Genomic DNA, 14275 nt, shown 5'->3' on the forward strand with positions numbered 1-14275 from the left:
TGAAATTAAAGCAGCCCCACACTTCCACAATCTCCATTCCCTGCTGGACTGCGAGGGGGCTGATGGACAGCTTGGGTCCCCCCACCCCCCACCCCGCTTTTTTAAAGTTAACATTCAAATTATGCACCGCAAATCTTCACTTTCCAAAACTGAGAAACTCTCTTAATCTCCAAGATATACTGTAGAAAATAGAAAACAAATTGGAGATCTGGAGCTGGATTAGAATTCCAATTCCTGCACCAGAAAATTATGCAGACATTACATTAATGGGATCTTATATCCTAAGAACTTTGAGCAATGAAGGCTGCCTGGCTAAAAGGCATCTCACATGTAGGCTGAGGTCTGTGTACATTTTTACATTTGTGCTCTCCTCCCCTCTACCTTTCTCTGCAATAAAAACTTTTGCATGGCTACAAATAGTTTAAAATGTAGTGATTGATAGAGGCCCCCGGACGCATCTGCTCTGTTCTTGTGGGTTCACTTCATTGCAAACTGTTCTTCACATGTGTAGTTCGTTAGACAGACCAGAGCAAAGAGTGTCTCACCAGAATGTCTCTCTCCCCCCCTTCTTGTTGCAAACTCCAGTATCTACTCCTCTGGGCCAGGGGAGAGTCAACCAGCTCGGAGGGGTCTTCATCAATGGCAGACCTCTGCCAAACCACATCCGTCACAAAATCGTGGAGATGGCCCATCACGGCATTCGGCCCTGCGTGATCTCCCGGCAGCTGAGGGTGTCCCATGGCTGTGTGTCCAAAATCCTCTGCAGGTACCAGGAGACGGGCTCCATCCGGCCTGGGGCGATCGGAGGCAGCAAGCCCAGGGTGAGTGTCACCGAGAGCGCCATGGTGGGGAGGGGGGGGTCTGCATTTCCGTAAATTCAATCTGAAGAGGTCAGAGTGAGTTAATATTGTGACAGATGCGAAAAGTGAAGAAACAACCCAAACCACACTCAGCCCCTCATTAATGGTTGGTTGGCATTTGCAAGTCAGCCGATCTGCCAGATACGATCACTCGAGCAGCTCCTGAAATGTGGCTTTTGCAATTGCTGGAGTAAATCAAAGGAAAATCAAGAATGGAGGGAGTCACACTTAAATATGGTCAAATTACAAACTAAAGTTATAGAAGAAAAGGGCTCAGCTAATATCTACATTCTTAATACATAACCAACTAATTCTATTATGCACTTTGATTTTAATCACATATTATCTGCTACTTCCAGCACTTAAACTATGTCTGGAATTTGCTAACCTCATCCTATTTGAAAATATCTGTGCTTGATGAACTTTGTTTGTAATGTATTAATGTTCAATTGGATTTTAAATTAAAACTGTTTTTTTTTTTAAACATGTTTTCTGCCAACTTGAACTCAAAAGCAGGTAGCAACTCCCGATGTAGAGAAGAAAATTGAGGAATACAAGAGAGAAAATCCCGGAATGTTTAGCTGGGAAATTCGAGATAGACTTCTGAAAGATGGACATTGTGACCGCAGCACAGTTCCCTCAGGTGAGTAGCTCATGGAGCAACCTGTGTGCACAACCGGATGAAACCGTGAAAATCATGCCATGAAGGTGTTAGGAGGTCATTCTGTAGATGAGGGAGGACGTGGTAAGACTTCATTTCGTACCTCTGCATTTGGATTTAGTCTAATCAATGAAAAGCAGAGAAATACTTTCACCTTTATTGCCAAAGTTGAGAAGCGGTGCCAGGGGTCAATCTACTGTAGGGTCATTAGATCCCAAGAAACCCCCGTTTGTGGGGGGAACGCGTTCACCTATCTGCTGCAGTAGATTAATGACCCCTTCCAAACGAAAAAAGAGATGGGCCACCTCATCACACTTTATAACATACACAGCTGAAAAGGCAGTTCCAGCCATAAAATTGTTATGGCAAAAAAACCCCAAAAAGGCAGAGGAAACTATCCGGTAATTGAACTTGATACAGTTAAACTCACCAGGTTTCAAACAGGCAGCAAAGTCTGATCTTTCACCTGAGTCATTAATAAAGACTGAAAACCCTCTGTTTAAATAAGCCAAAGACTCTCTTGAAGTTTTGTTTTTTTATTCTTCTCTCTATTCCCAAAATCTATGAAGGATAGAGTGAGCCTTAATAGTGCAAAAGTGATACATTTCACGGCCACCTGAAGTATCAAACAAAAGAGCAGGGAAGAGTTTTAAAAAATTGTAAATCAAATTTCCATAACTAAAACTTCAAATAAATCATAATAATATGATCTGCCGAAAGCTACTTAGAAAGAATTTCCAAGGGATAGACCTGTTTGTTCCTTGCAAAGTTAACTGGGAGATTCTGCAGGAGTTGGAAGGATTTATGCGTATTTCTGTTAGGGAAACATTTTGCACTAAGAAAACATCATTTTCCCCATACGGGTTCGTGTGTTGGGAGCTGGGGGAATGTTGCCTCTGTGACACAAGTGGTTTCTGTCCAAACCATCTTATATTCTCCCTTTTCTTTCTTTTAATTTCTGAGGTTTAGTGAGTTCGATTAGCCGCGTCCTACGAATCAAGTTCGGGAAGAAAGAGGAAGAGGATGAGCAACAAGACTGTGAGAAAAAGGAAGAAGAAGGAGAGAAGAAAGCCAAGCACAGCATAGACGGAATACTGGGCGACAAAGGTAAAGAGGGCGCGTTGGGGGTTCAATTGAATCTTTTAATTTCAAAGAGGTTTGCTAATTAGCAGCTAATCCTCAACACCCCTCCCTTCTCCATCACTTGGTAAAAGAAGTGGGCCGCAGTTCCACACTACGATATGAATTTGTGAAACCGATTTTTCTCTTGCTTTCAAACATTGGCTGACAGTTGATTGATCTGCTCCATCGGTATGAATTACAGTCCATGGGGTCTGTCTTGCTTCTGGGCACCCGCAAAACTGACTTGGCCCAGGGTTGCGCTGGGGTGTAGTGAGAAGTTCCACTTAAAATCCAATCCGTTCTTGAAAGAACAAAACTATTTTTATTGAGGTGGGGGTGGAAGGGGGGGCTGTTTACCAAGCGCAGCCTTCCCGATCTTGAGGTCGGCTCAAATGTGTTTCAATGCAGGTCCACCACAAATAAGAAATAGAAACCTCTGGACATATTAGTTCTGGTAGCAGACAAAGGGGGGGGGGGGAGATGAACCACTTTGCTGAGGATGAATAGAAAGGAAATAAAAAGATTTAGCCTACATAAAAGGGTAGGCGAGGAAAAGAGCAATGCCAAGGAAGGACACGTCAGGAAGTTTACTGCAAAAATATATTCCCAGTGGGATTCACGCCAGGAGAAAGCTAATTCCCAAAAGAAGGAACTAAAAATGTCTTTTATAAAATGGATCCATATAGTTTGTTCTGTGAAAAATTTCAGATTTCACTTTAGATTCTAGCGCTCAAAGACTGTTTTGTTTTCAAGAAAAAAATCTTTCTTTTGTTAAATTGGGGAACCAAAGCTGTATTTTCATTTTGTTCTAGCATTTATACGGCTTTTGATTAGATTTTAATTATATTGTTGGGGTTCTTTTGTTATAATATTTTGAAATCTAATATTGAGACATTAAAAGCCACAGGGCTTTAAAACAGACACTGTGTAACAAATAAGTGGACTTTAGATATTCAAATTATTGTTGTTCTAGTTTTAAATAAAAAGACTAAAGTCCGCTTTCCAATGACCTGATCAAACATTTGTCTAAGTTTGAAGTGAGGGTACACAAAAGGGCTTTCTCACGTCTCGACCCCTTTTCATTGGAAACTTGAGGATGAAGTTCAGTTACAAAGACCCCGGAGTCTATTGAAGCTTTTTAAGCAAAGATTCTCCACCACAAAAGCAAACAGTTAAAAAAAAGCGACTGTCTAAAAAAAAAAAAAGGGAGAAGAAGGCAGGGATGGAGGAGGGTCTGTCCATTTTCATTCAAAAACCGGCAAGGAGGAGAAAAGTTTGAACAAAGAGCCGAAGCAGGGAATAAAAGGAGATAAATTATTCAAAGTTCCCCGCTGTTAGATAGGTTTGTAATATCATAAGCCCGTCTGTTGAGAAAGAATAACGTTGGAGGACTGCTAAATGTTTGGAAATGCCTGCGCTCATTTGGAAATCAGAGCTTTTGTCTTGCTCACTTTTTCCTTTCACTACAATCAATTTTAAGTTATTTTCCCCTTCACCGACTAATAGACATCTCTTTAAGAAACGTTACAGAAAAAAAATGAAACAGATTTAATTGGTTTCAGCCTTTCCAAGAGAAAGCAGAACATTTTTATGACAAAATTTGAAATATTTTAACCAAAATGTACAGATAGAACAACTTCTGGGTTTTTTGCCATTGTCTGATTTTAATGCAATATTAATGTAGACCATTGATACAAATGATTTTATTTTAAAACAAACACATATATTTACACCGCGTGAACGGCTTTAGTCCTGGTCAAATAAACACAAGAAAGGGTTTACTTTTAGCCGTAATTTCTGTGAGCGCATAAAACAATTTCGATCAATTCACACATGATAACTGAAAACTGCCAGGGGCTCAGAGAAGTTACCTCCTGAAACTGCAAATAACCACTTACAAGGGACCGCTGAAAAGTTCTCAGCCCAACCAAGAAGAAAATAATGTGGAAAGAGGAAACTTACAAGTTATTCCACACTTTTTTTGCCACTTTTCGTTTCAATGATATGAAATGAAACGAAAAGTGTGGAATAACTTGTAAGTTTCATCTTTCCACATCATTTTCTTCTTGGTTGGGCTCAGAGCTTTTCAGCGGCTCTTTGTACCTACAAAAGGAGATGATTTTGCTCCAATCTGAACTTTGCCTATCACCCACCTTCAAGGCTTCTACTTTCCACATTCAATCAGATTTCACTTATCTCTTTTTTTAAGTGGAGACTATATCTCATGTATTTAACCCATCCTTGGATCTGTGAGGACTGAGCGTTTGAAATGCAGTGCAAACTCTTCAGGATTTGGGGGGGGGGGGGAGGCCGGAGCTGTCAAATGGGTAATTTCTTCCGCAGCATAATTTATGAAGGATTTTGAGGAGGAATTTTTTTTAACCCCTAAAAACTAAATCAAAATCAGTCTTGTAAATGCACGTATTTTATGCACATATCAGGGAAGAGAATGTTTTATTCAATATTTCTGTTCGCTGGCAAAGAAAGTTTCCCCACTGTTTCCCCTTTTCTTGTTTTGAGAATCATTTATGGCAAATGTCTGGTTTTCTTTGTGGGAAGCCACAGGACAGCATTCTTTATGGCTGTCTTTGTAAAACCTACTGTCTTAATAATCTTAAGATTATTAGAGCTGGTAATGAAAACTGTGTCTCTTCAATAGGGAGCTGTGTTGGCCAGGGGTGTAATAGCTCCAGGGCATGGTGAGAAATGTATTTATCCCCAATCAGTGCTCACTCTCTGAGTTTCAAGCACAAACGTTAAATTGAAGGGTTTTAAGGCAGATTCGATTGAGCCTTTCTTCCTTGGCACTTTCATCTTTAAATGGCTCACTCCAGTTAGCCCTGGGCAAAGACTCTTCAGGGTTCGGGTCTTCTTTCATCTTAGTTGTTATTACTGTTGCTCTGTTTTTGGGGTTCAGTCCTATAAACTTACATCTCAGCTGACCTCAAACTCCTTCCTTTAGACTGAAGTGGGCATCAGAAAGGACAGTAAGGATTGGATCGGAATCTAGAAGGATTCGGTTCAACTTCTTAAGGCCTGAGAGGTCTGGGGGCTGCTCCATCATAACCCACCAGATGGGGAAGGGCTGCTTTAGAAAACTCATTAGAAAGAAAGACACCATTCAAAGGCAGGGTGGCTCTTCTGGACTCTGGAACTCAAGGTGGTAATGACTCCTTATTGCTCGGAAGGAAGTTGTTTTGATTCTCCAGACAAGCCCTTGCCAAATTTAATTAGGCTCTGGGGTGGATAAGGAGATGTGTAGTCTCTTTACAAAACATGCTTCACTTTCACACCTGCAGGCAGTGTTTACTGAAGAGAGGAAAGTGGAGTATCAGTCAATGGATCAGCTGCAATCTGCATTGGAGAAAACCAACAAGCCTCCCTCCCTCTCTCTAAATGTATGTTTAGAAGGCAATAGGCAGCTCATCAAATCAGGGGATTACCTAAAGTTGGCAGAGTAATCAAACAGAGACCAGGCGGGATTTGCAAGTGTTGTGAGTGGGATCAGCTGAAATAATGGGGGCAGGAAGGAGAAGCAAAAGTGTCAGGCGATGGATAGATGCTGAGAGAGAGAGACCCAGAATGAGTTACAATAATAAATAGACATCACAGTTGCAGACAAGTAGCCGAAGACCTGGGCAAACTCTCTTCCAGGAAAAAGGAAGAGGAGAGAGGTGGGGAATGAGTTTAAACTAATCCCAAAATTAGGAGAAAAAGAACAAAACTTCAATTGTTTTATCAGGGAGAAGGCAAAGAAGAGTCAGGAGCAACCTAAGGCACAGGCAGAGCAATGGGGATGGGGCACAGTCCCACCAATATTTTGCCCCCAAACCTCCTCAAAAACTAGAGAGGTTGGGGTGGGGTTGGAAAAGGGTTCTTTGGCCCCTCCATCCCCAAAAGCTGCTCAGAAAAGTCTTACCTAACATAAGAAAATAGCAGAGACTTGTCTGTCAGAGGCTTGAATTTCACTTATTTACCATGTAGAAATAGACTTGGTTTAAAAAAAGAAAAAGAAAAAAATAGGAAAGCAGTTGAAGAAATGAGACAGCGAGGACTTCAAACGAATTCATCAGGAATAGTGAAGGGAGATTTAGAGACAGGATTGGGAAGTTATTTAGATATTAATAAGACATTTTCCTGAGGCGTTAGGACTGCCTCCATCTCTGCGTTTTCTTCCAGCTATTTGCCTGGATGAAATATGGGATACCCAAATGTTGGGGAGAGATAACGCAATCAGCCTTGCCCGGGTCCTGTGACGGCATCGCTGCATTAAACAAGGATTAACCTCCCCTTTCCCCTCACAGCTTTCCAAATTTTCAGAGGAATTTACATGGCAGGATTTTAAAGCCTATAACTGCAGCCTTAAAGCTGTAAGATACTTATGCATTAACGGAAAAAAGCTCTCTCTGGGAATAGTTAGTCTTCTTAACACTTAAGCATCTTACCACTATTTTTTTTTTTAAAGCAATTTTCAGACCAAGTGCCAAGTTTCAGATAGTAAAACATCCTGCTATGATACCTCTAGTTTGGAAAATTGTTTGTACGTCCAGGAGGGGAAGTAATTGACACATGGTCTGGGCTCAGTGTATGTGAGGTAATTTTCAGTAAAATAATATTTGATTACAATTTTAAGGTAATCTCTACTGCTTGGATGCCAACATGAATTACAAATTGCAAATTTAAGGAGGAAAACCTTTGATACCTTAAGACAGGCCAATTAGGTCTTTTTTTGATGAGCATCATTCTGCATTGTTAGTTCCGATGCTGGGTTTGTCACAGATAGATTACTGCAATTCTCTGTAGGTGAGCTTGAGTTCTTGGATGTTAAATAAACTTCAATTTATTCAAAACACAGCAGTGAGATGGATTTTTGGCCTAAGGAGATATGATAGTATTTCAGACCCTTTTTGCTAGACTTCCTTGGTTGCCAGTAAAAAAAAAAAAAAGAGTTGATTTTGAAGTTGCTTTATCGTATGTGGTTGAGCAGATTCTTCAGAATACTTAGTCCAGTTGTTCTCTCAACTGCTTTTCTATTCTTCTAGAATTACTGGCAGTATTTTTTTTTTTACTGAAGTTTCCTTCTTCAAAAGATGTCCCATTTAAATGATTATTTATTTATTCAATTTTTTTCTACTGTTCTCCCAAGGAAGCTCAGAATGGTTTACATGAATTTATTCAGGTACGTGAGCATTTTTCCCTGTCTGTGCTGTTGGGCTCACAATCAATCTAACGTACCTGCAGCAATGGGGGTCACAAGGAACAGTGTGGGATTGAACCCATAACCTCAGGGTGCTAAGGCTGTGGCTCTAACCACTGCGCCACACACTCCCCGCACTATGTTTATCTCTGCTGCAACTTCTGTCTGGAATAGTTTATCTTGGCAAATTAGAGTTGAACCTAGTTTATGGATTTTCTATATGATAAAAATCAGTATATTGTGTGTTTTTATATACTTTTATTATTATTGACATTAGTTTTTGTAAACTCCCCTTTGTGTAAAGTTGTTTTTTCTCATATTATAAATTGCCTTGAACTATTTTAATATTGATAAATTGCAGATTAGATTAGATTAAATAAATCTTCATTCCAAATCCAGTTCAACTCTTGATCTCAGTTTATTCAGAGTGTGAATTAAAGTTGCACAGGCCCAGATTCAATAAATGGTGCTAGCTGCATGTCAGTCACGCTTAGAATCCATTTACTGAATTGCGGCTAGCGGCGTCTATGTAAAAACACAGAAATGTAGGCCAGGGTTTTAAAGGCCTCCATGTCAGCTACCAACGTTTTTTGGGGAGAATCGTGATTAGCAGCACCTAAGTCACGCTCTGCCCATAGAAATGCCATCTTAGGCATTAGGGGCCTGATTCTAAAAGCGGCATCCCAATTAGAGGCAACAGTAGGTGTCCTACTGCCATCTAATAGACCAATCAGGATGCACATTTAAAAAAAAATCGATGGAGCGAAGGACAGCTAGTCAGATACCTTAAATGTAAAATGCTGGTCTATATTTAAGGCGTCTGTAGAAGAAAATAGACCAGATTCTGGACATAGCTCCTATCGGTGATTGACACGTGAAAGGTGCCCACCGTGGCAGGTGCTGTTTCCAGAATCGGGTAGGTGCCTATCACCCAAATACATTTTTTTATTTCTATTTTTTGTCAATTGAAGCTATATAGGGGATTTGGCACTCTTTAGAAAATCTGGCCCACACAGATTGCTTTGATTAACGGTAGGGAAAAGTTGAGGGGCCTGAATACCTTCCCCACCCTAAGATTCATCTTCTCTACGTGTCTGTCTTGCACATTTTTCCAGTAAATATTCCAGAATCGTGTGAGACTTCCAGTAGAAGAACTGAAATGTTGTGGGTAAAATTTCTTTCTTGGTACATTTTTCCAATAAATGACCCCCCCCCCCCCAAGGGCAAAGCAAACCCATCATCATTTTGTTCTAGTCTTTTTCCAAGCCATCAAAGTGGAATGCCCATTTTCTTTAAAAGTCCATGGTCCTAGTACAGTATTTTAACATCTAAATTTGCATTTTACACACCTTTACATCATGCAAAAAGAATGCAGAAACCAGTTAATTCCAGCATGTGAGACATTGGTCATTTTTGGGAAGTGATTTCAATATGTTAATTATTCCTGAGAAATAGGAGATATTCCCTGGTACCCAAGGACTACACGAGAGGCACCAAAGGGAACGAGAGAGGGGTGAATGGTACAGTGTGTGCCAGATGGCTCTACAGTTCTGCTATGTGGCCCAGTTGAAATATTGCATCCTGTTCTTGAACAGCCCTGAGTTCGCCTTTCAGCACTATAGAAATGCTAAGTGGTAGTATTACTTTGACATTCTTAGTAGAGAATGACATGGGGAAAAAGTTGTCCCCATCCCCACCCCATTCCTGTAAGCTCTGCTTTAACCACAGAAGCCTCAAACACTTATGATTTGAAAGCGTTTGAGGCTTGTGCAGATGAGGACGGAACGTGCAGGAATGGGGCAGGGATGGGAAAATTTGTCCCTGTGTCATTCTCTAATTCAAAGCGTTAGGCAAAGAGATGTCTGCAAGATCGACACTGGGTGGGACACCCCCTCCCCTAGGTATTTGTAAATAAAGACCCTTAGTGTCAGATTCCAGACATGGTTCTGATTGGACTGGAATTCAGATCAGGAGGGAGAAACCACTGGGCCCAAATAACATAAACCTAGCAAAGAGAAGGAGAGTCAGCTGAAGGAAACTGAGAAGCTTCAAATCTTTCATCTTTGATTACGTTTCCTGATCAGGAACATTTGTGGTGGCAGCAGTGGAAAAGCAGGAGCTGCCGTGCTCACTGTTAATTCAGAAGTCGGTCCTTGTGAATCGCTTGAGATCTTCCGATGGGGACCATTTCTGTTTCTAGGTCCCTTTATAGCCGTTAAGAGACGTCTCCTCATAGCCCTGGATTGTCTAATCTTCATACAGCACATTTCCACGCGTGTGTTCACATGCTCTGGGACATCCTTCCTCCTGCATACAGTGCTCTCTTTCCCAAAAAACCAAGAGGAATAAAAGAGAACTGAACCTCTCTCAGCCTAAACCTATGAAAGCAATTTGCCAGCAGAAAGAGGGGTTTTCAGGCAACATCTTTGAAATTGTGCAGTGGTTCCAGTTTCTGTCCAATCTTTTTCTCTCTTACCTCTCCCCCTCCATCATTATTATCTCATTACTATAATTATTCCAAATATTACTGTGATTAAGCTTTGTGTATATACAAATTGGCTCCTGAAATGAATGATCTTAGCAGCCCTGGAGCTTGCAATTCGGGATTCAGTAAAGAATATTCACAGATCTGCTGCCTCTCTGGAGAGAGATTGTGTCAGATGCTTAAAGTATGTCCACATCCGAGTGGTCAGAGGAAAACGGTTATGATAAGAGGCGATTTGGGGTCTCTTTTTCTTCAGGTTTACTATACTGTGTGCTCCCTGACCCTTCTTCCTCCCCCCCCCCATCTCTTTCTCGATTTCTGTCTCTCTGTCTCATCTACTTCTGTCTGTTTCTCTTGTCCTTTCTCTCTATCTCTTTTTGTCTATCTGTCCCCTCTCCCTCTCTTGTCCCTTCTCTCTATCTCTTTTTGTCTATCTGTCCCCTCTCCCTCTCTTTTTGTCTATCTGTCCCCTCTCCCTCTCTTATTTTGGCTAGTTGAATTGGAAAGAAGCACTTCGCCTGACCCCAGGAGATGTCCGTTTGTAAGGGTTAGGTACAGAAGGGTGGAGAAGAAAGAGGGGCAATTTATAAGTCTTTCAGTCTTCACTGGGACCTTTGTCTAAAGCCCCTAAAGACGGCAGATCAAAGTGACCGAGCCTTCTCTGTCAAGGGTCAGAGTATCATGAAATGCTCTCTTCTCAAATCTATGATGTTCTCTGTCTTACAGAGCTGGAGAGAGGGTAAACCAGAACGGGCTGAAATCACACAAGTCCGAAATATGTCAACAGTAATACCAAATCAGAGAACTGTACAAAAGCTGGGACAGGAAGCATCGCTTACATAGCACGATCAATAATCCTAATTCTGCCCATCGAAACAAAAAGTCGTGACTCACAAAATGGCTATTGCAGGTGAGGTAGAAGTGAGGCCAACTGAGTTTCTTCTGTGCTATGCAAAACATCTATCAAATAGGGTCCAGAAACCATGGGAAATGGATCTTGACAAAGATCTTGAGCTATTTTCAGGCATTTTTCAACAATGTGAAGAGAGAAACTGCCTGGATGAGGAGAAACTAATGCCAGACTGAATGTGACTTCAACTCAATCAGGTAGACCTCTCGGCAGAGAAATAGAGAAAACAGTCACAGTGCTCGATCACAGAAAAAGATAGTTTCACACAGGCAGAATGGCGACCTGAGGAACCGTTCTGAAAAGATGTCATTGCAAGAGATTTGAGGAGCCTAGATTATTTTGCTAGAGAAGTCCGGAAGAATTTTATCAGCCTGTTCTTTGCATTTAGATCACATCATAGGTCAGTGGTCTCAAACCCCGCATGCAGCCCACCAGGTATTATTTTGAGGCCCTCGGTATTATAAAGAATGATTCTTTATGGAAAACTTGTGACTTAAGCATCCGGCAGTCGCTGTAACCTCATGCAAGTGATTTCCTGCATCTGTATGCGATTGTGAGGCGGAGTCCAATTGCGTGCAGACACAGGAAAGCGCTTGTGTGAGGTTACAGCAGTGAGGCGGGCAACGTTCCAGATCGTAAGGTAGTACAGCTTATGCGTGTATCCAGTGCTGGAGGAGGTGACAGCTGAAGGCGGTTGCGGACGTGACCGCCGGACTCTTAAGGCACAAGTTTTCCATAAAGAATCCTTCTTTATAATAGCGAGGGCCTCAAAATAGTTGATCCAAAATCTTGTCTGTTGCAGTTGATACTTTGATAGTTTTTCACTTTCTGCATGTTGCACTGCTTTCCGCTGTGTATAGAGGAAATGATCAGAAGCAGTTAAGGAAAGATTTATAAAGAGTTTCACCTCATGCAAAGTTGTCATTTCTTTAATAAGACAATAACTATTTTTTCTGCGGCCCTCCAAGTACCAACAAATCCAAAATGTGGCCCTGCAAAGGGTTTGCGTTGGACACCGCTGTCCTAAATGCTAGCTCTGTGGGTGCTTCAGCACCCCCAATCATTTTGAAAAGTTGGCTCCCTTGTATCATGTAACCTGAACTTTCTAACACTATGTGAGAAAGGTCCTGGGCTTACCACAAACCCCCTTTTAAACAAATTACTGGAACAAACTTGCCACAAATTAAGCCATGTTTACATTCTGCATTTCAGCTTCTCTCTCAGTCTGTATTTCCAACATGCATGCACTGTGATCTAACAGCAGCTGCTAACTTTTATTGTCCTGAATGATGCAACTTTTTCTGCCGCTCCCAGGCGGGCCACAAATTCCCTTATCTTCCTTTTCTAATTTTTTCATATTTTTCTTTTTTTATCATTTCATATGCAGTTAAAATAACAACAGATTAGCGTCCTGTGAAGTGTCTGACAATTAACTTGTCCACGATGAGATGAGAAAGTGGAAATCCTTCAGCTGCTGACTTGGCTTCAGCTCGGCCAGTGGCCACTGTTTCCCAGTTGTAATTATGTCTAAAGACCAAATAGGCTCCTCTTTGGTTGGCTCATTTCACTAAAGTGGGTTAAGCCAGTAACACCCAGCGCATGGCAACAGACTGTCACACGATGTAAATTCTGTAAATGATTCCCATATTTGGGCACCGATAAAAGTTAGCGCTAAGGGCTATGGCATCAAAGGCGCTCAGCATTGGGCGCAGTTTATAGAATGCTGTTTAGAAACATAGAAACATAGAAGTAGACGGCAGATAAGGGCCACGGCCCATCTAGTCTGCCCACCCCAATGACCCTCCCTACCTGACTCTGTGAATAGATCCCACATGTCTATCCCATTTGGCCTTAAAATCTGGCACGCTGCTGGCCTCAATGACCTGAAGTGGAAGACTGTTCCAGCGATCAACCACCCTTTCAGTGAAGAAGAACTTCCTAGTGTCACCGTGCAGTTTCCCGCCCCTGATTTTCCATGGATGCCCCCTTGTTGCTGCGGGAGGGCATGAGGATTTATACCAACTGGAACCTGGTGTAAATACCCACATCTAAATCCCCCCTCCCTTTTTTTTTTTTTTTACAAAACCGCACAAGCAGTTGGTGCGCTGAATGCTCCGATAGTCATATCACTCAGTGCACCAGCCAGTGCTAAAAACTTATTGCGCGATTTTTTTAAAGGGGGGGTTATTTATTTATTTGGTTTATATCCTGTCCTTACATGAATAATAAAGCATATTTATACAAAGTGAGGGCAAAAGATAGTTAACAAAGGACAGTAAAACCTAATATGACAAATCATAGCGAGCAAAGTATTACAAAGCAGGGCTAACCTAGTATGACACGACATGGCGAAAATAGGACGGCAAGCGTAGCATGACAAAAGCTAGCATGGTAGACATTGAGCTTCAAACATTGTGTGGCAGACATAGCATGAAAAATTGTAGCGAGGACGACACAATATGGCAAATATAGTATGACAGAGTGTGGCAAAACATGGCATGGTCAGACATAGGACATCGTATGGCGAGATCAGGCGTAGCAGTGTCGAGCTCCCTAATTCTGCACGCAAATTCCAAGACTGTCCCTCCCATGAGCACACCTGCTTTTCTATTCCATGCATCCTGGCGCATAAATTTAACTGTTGCCTATCGGTGACAATAATTAAGCCAACGGAGTCGCAAGGAGCACATTGTTGACTAGAGGTACAAGGGACCATTCGAACTCTCCTCCGCCCCAAGAGTCTTCGCAAAATGTGTCACTATGGCAACCGCCCACCTCCGCAAGAGCGCGATATATATATTTCTCTACCTCGATGACTGGCTGTTGGTGGGACCAGCAATCCAGGAGACCATAAAAGCAGTCAACAAGACAATATCTCTCCTATAATCCTTAGGCTTCCTCATGAATATCAAAAATTCAACCTGCAGCCAATCCAATCACTGGAATTAATTGGGTCAAGGATATGCACATCGCTCAACACAGCCTTTCTATCCCCAGCAAGGGAGAAGCAATATCGGCTCTAATAATCTAATCTGTAATT

The 14275-nt window shown here is 41.7% G+C and overlaps 1 protein-coding gene across 5 annotated transcripts in view; it reads left to right on the forward strand.

Moving 5' to 3' along the window:
• The window catches only part of PAX7 (paired box 7), a 129575-nt gene that overhangs the window by 11604 nt on the left and 103696 nt on the right, over positions 1-14275 (forward strand). The window contains exons 2-4 of one of the 5 annotated variants that reach the window (XM_033922112.1): positions 586-821; positions 1377-1503; positions 2485-2628. In XM_033922112.1, coding sequence (XP_033778003.1) covers positions 684-821; positions 1377-1503; positions 2485-2628 — 409 coding nt within the window. In that variant the 5' untranslated portion in view covers positions 586-683. Of the gene's footprint in view, positions 1-464; positions 822-1373; positions 1504-2484; positions 2629-14275 lie in introns of those variants that run through there. The other 4 variants (XM_033922111.1, XM_033922109.1, XM_033922108.1 and 1 more) reach the window with 4 other exon arrangements.

This window comes from Geotrypetes seraphini, chromosome 15 (assembly GCF_902459505.1).
Source record: "Geotrypetes seraphini chromosome 15, aGeoSer1.1, whole genome shotgun sequence".
In the NCBI taxonomy this organism is placed as follows: domain Eukaryota; kingdom Metazoa; phylum Chordata; class Amphibia; order Gymnophiona; family Dermophiidae; genus Geotrypetes; species Geotrypetes seraphini.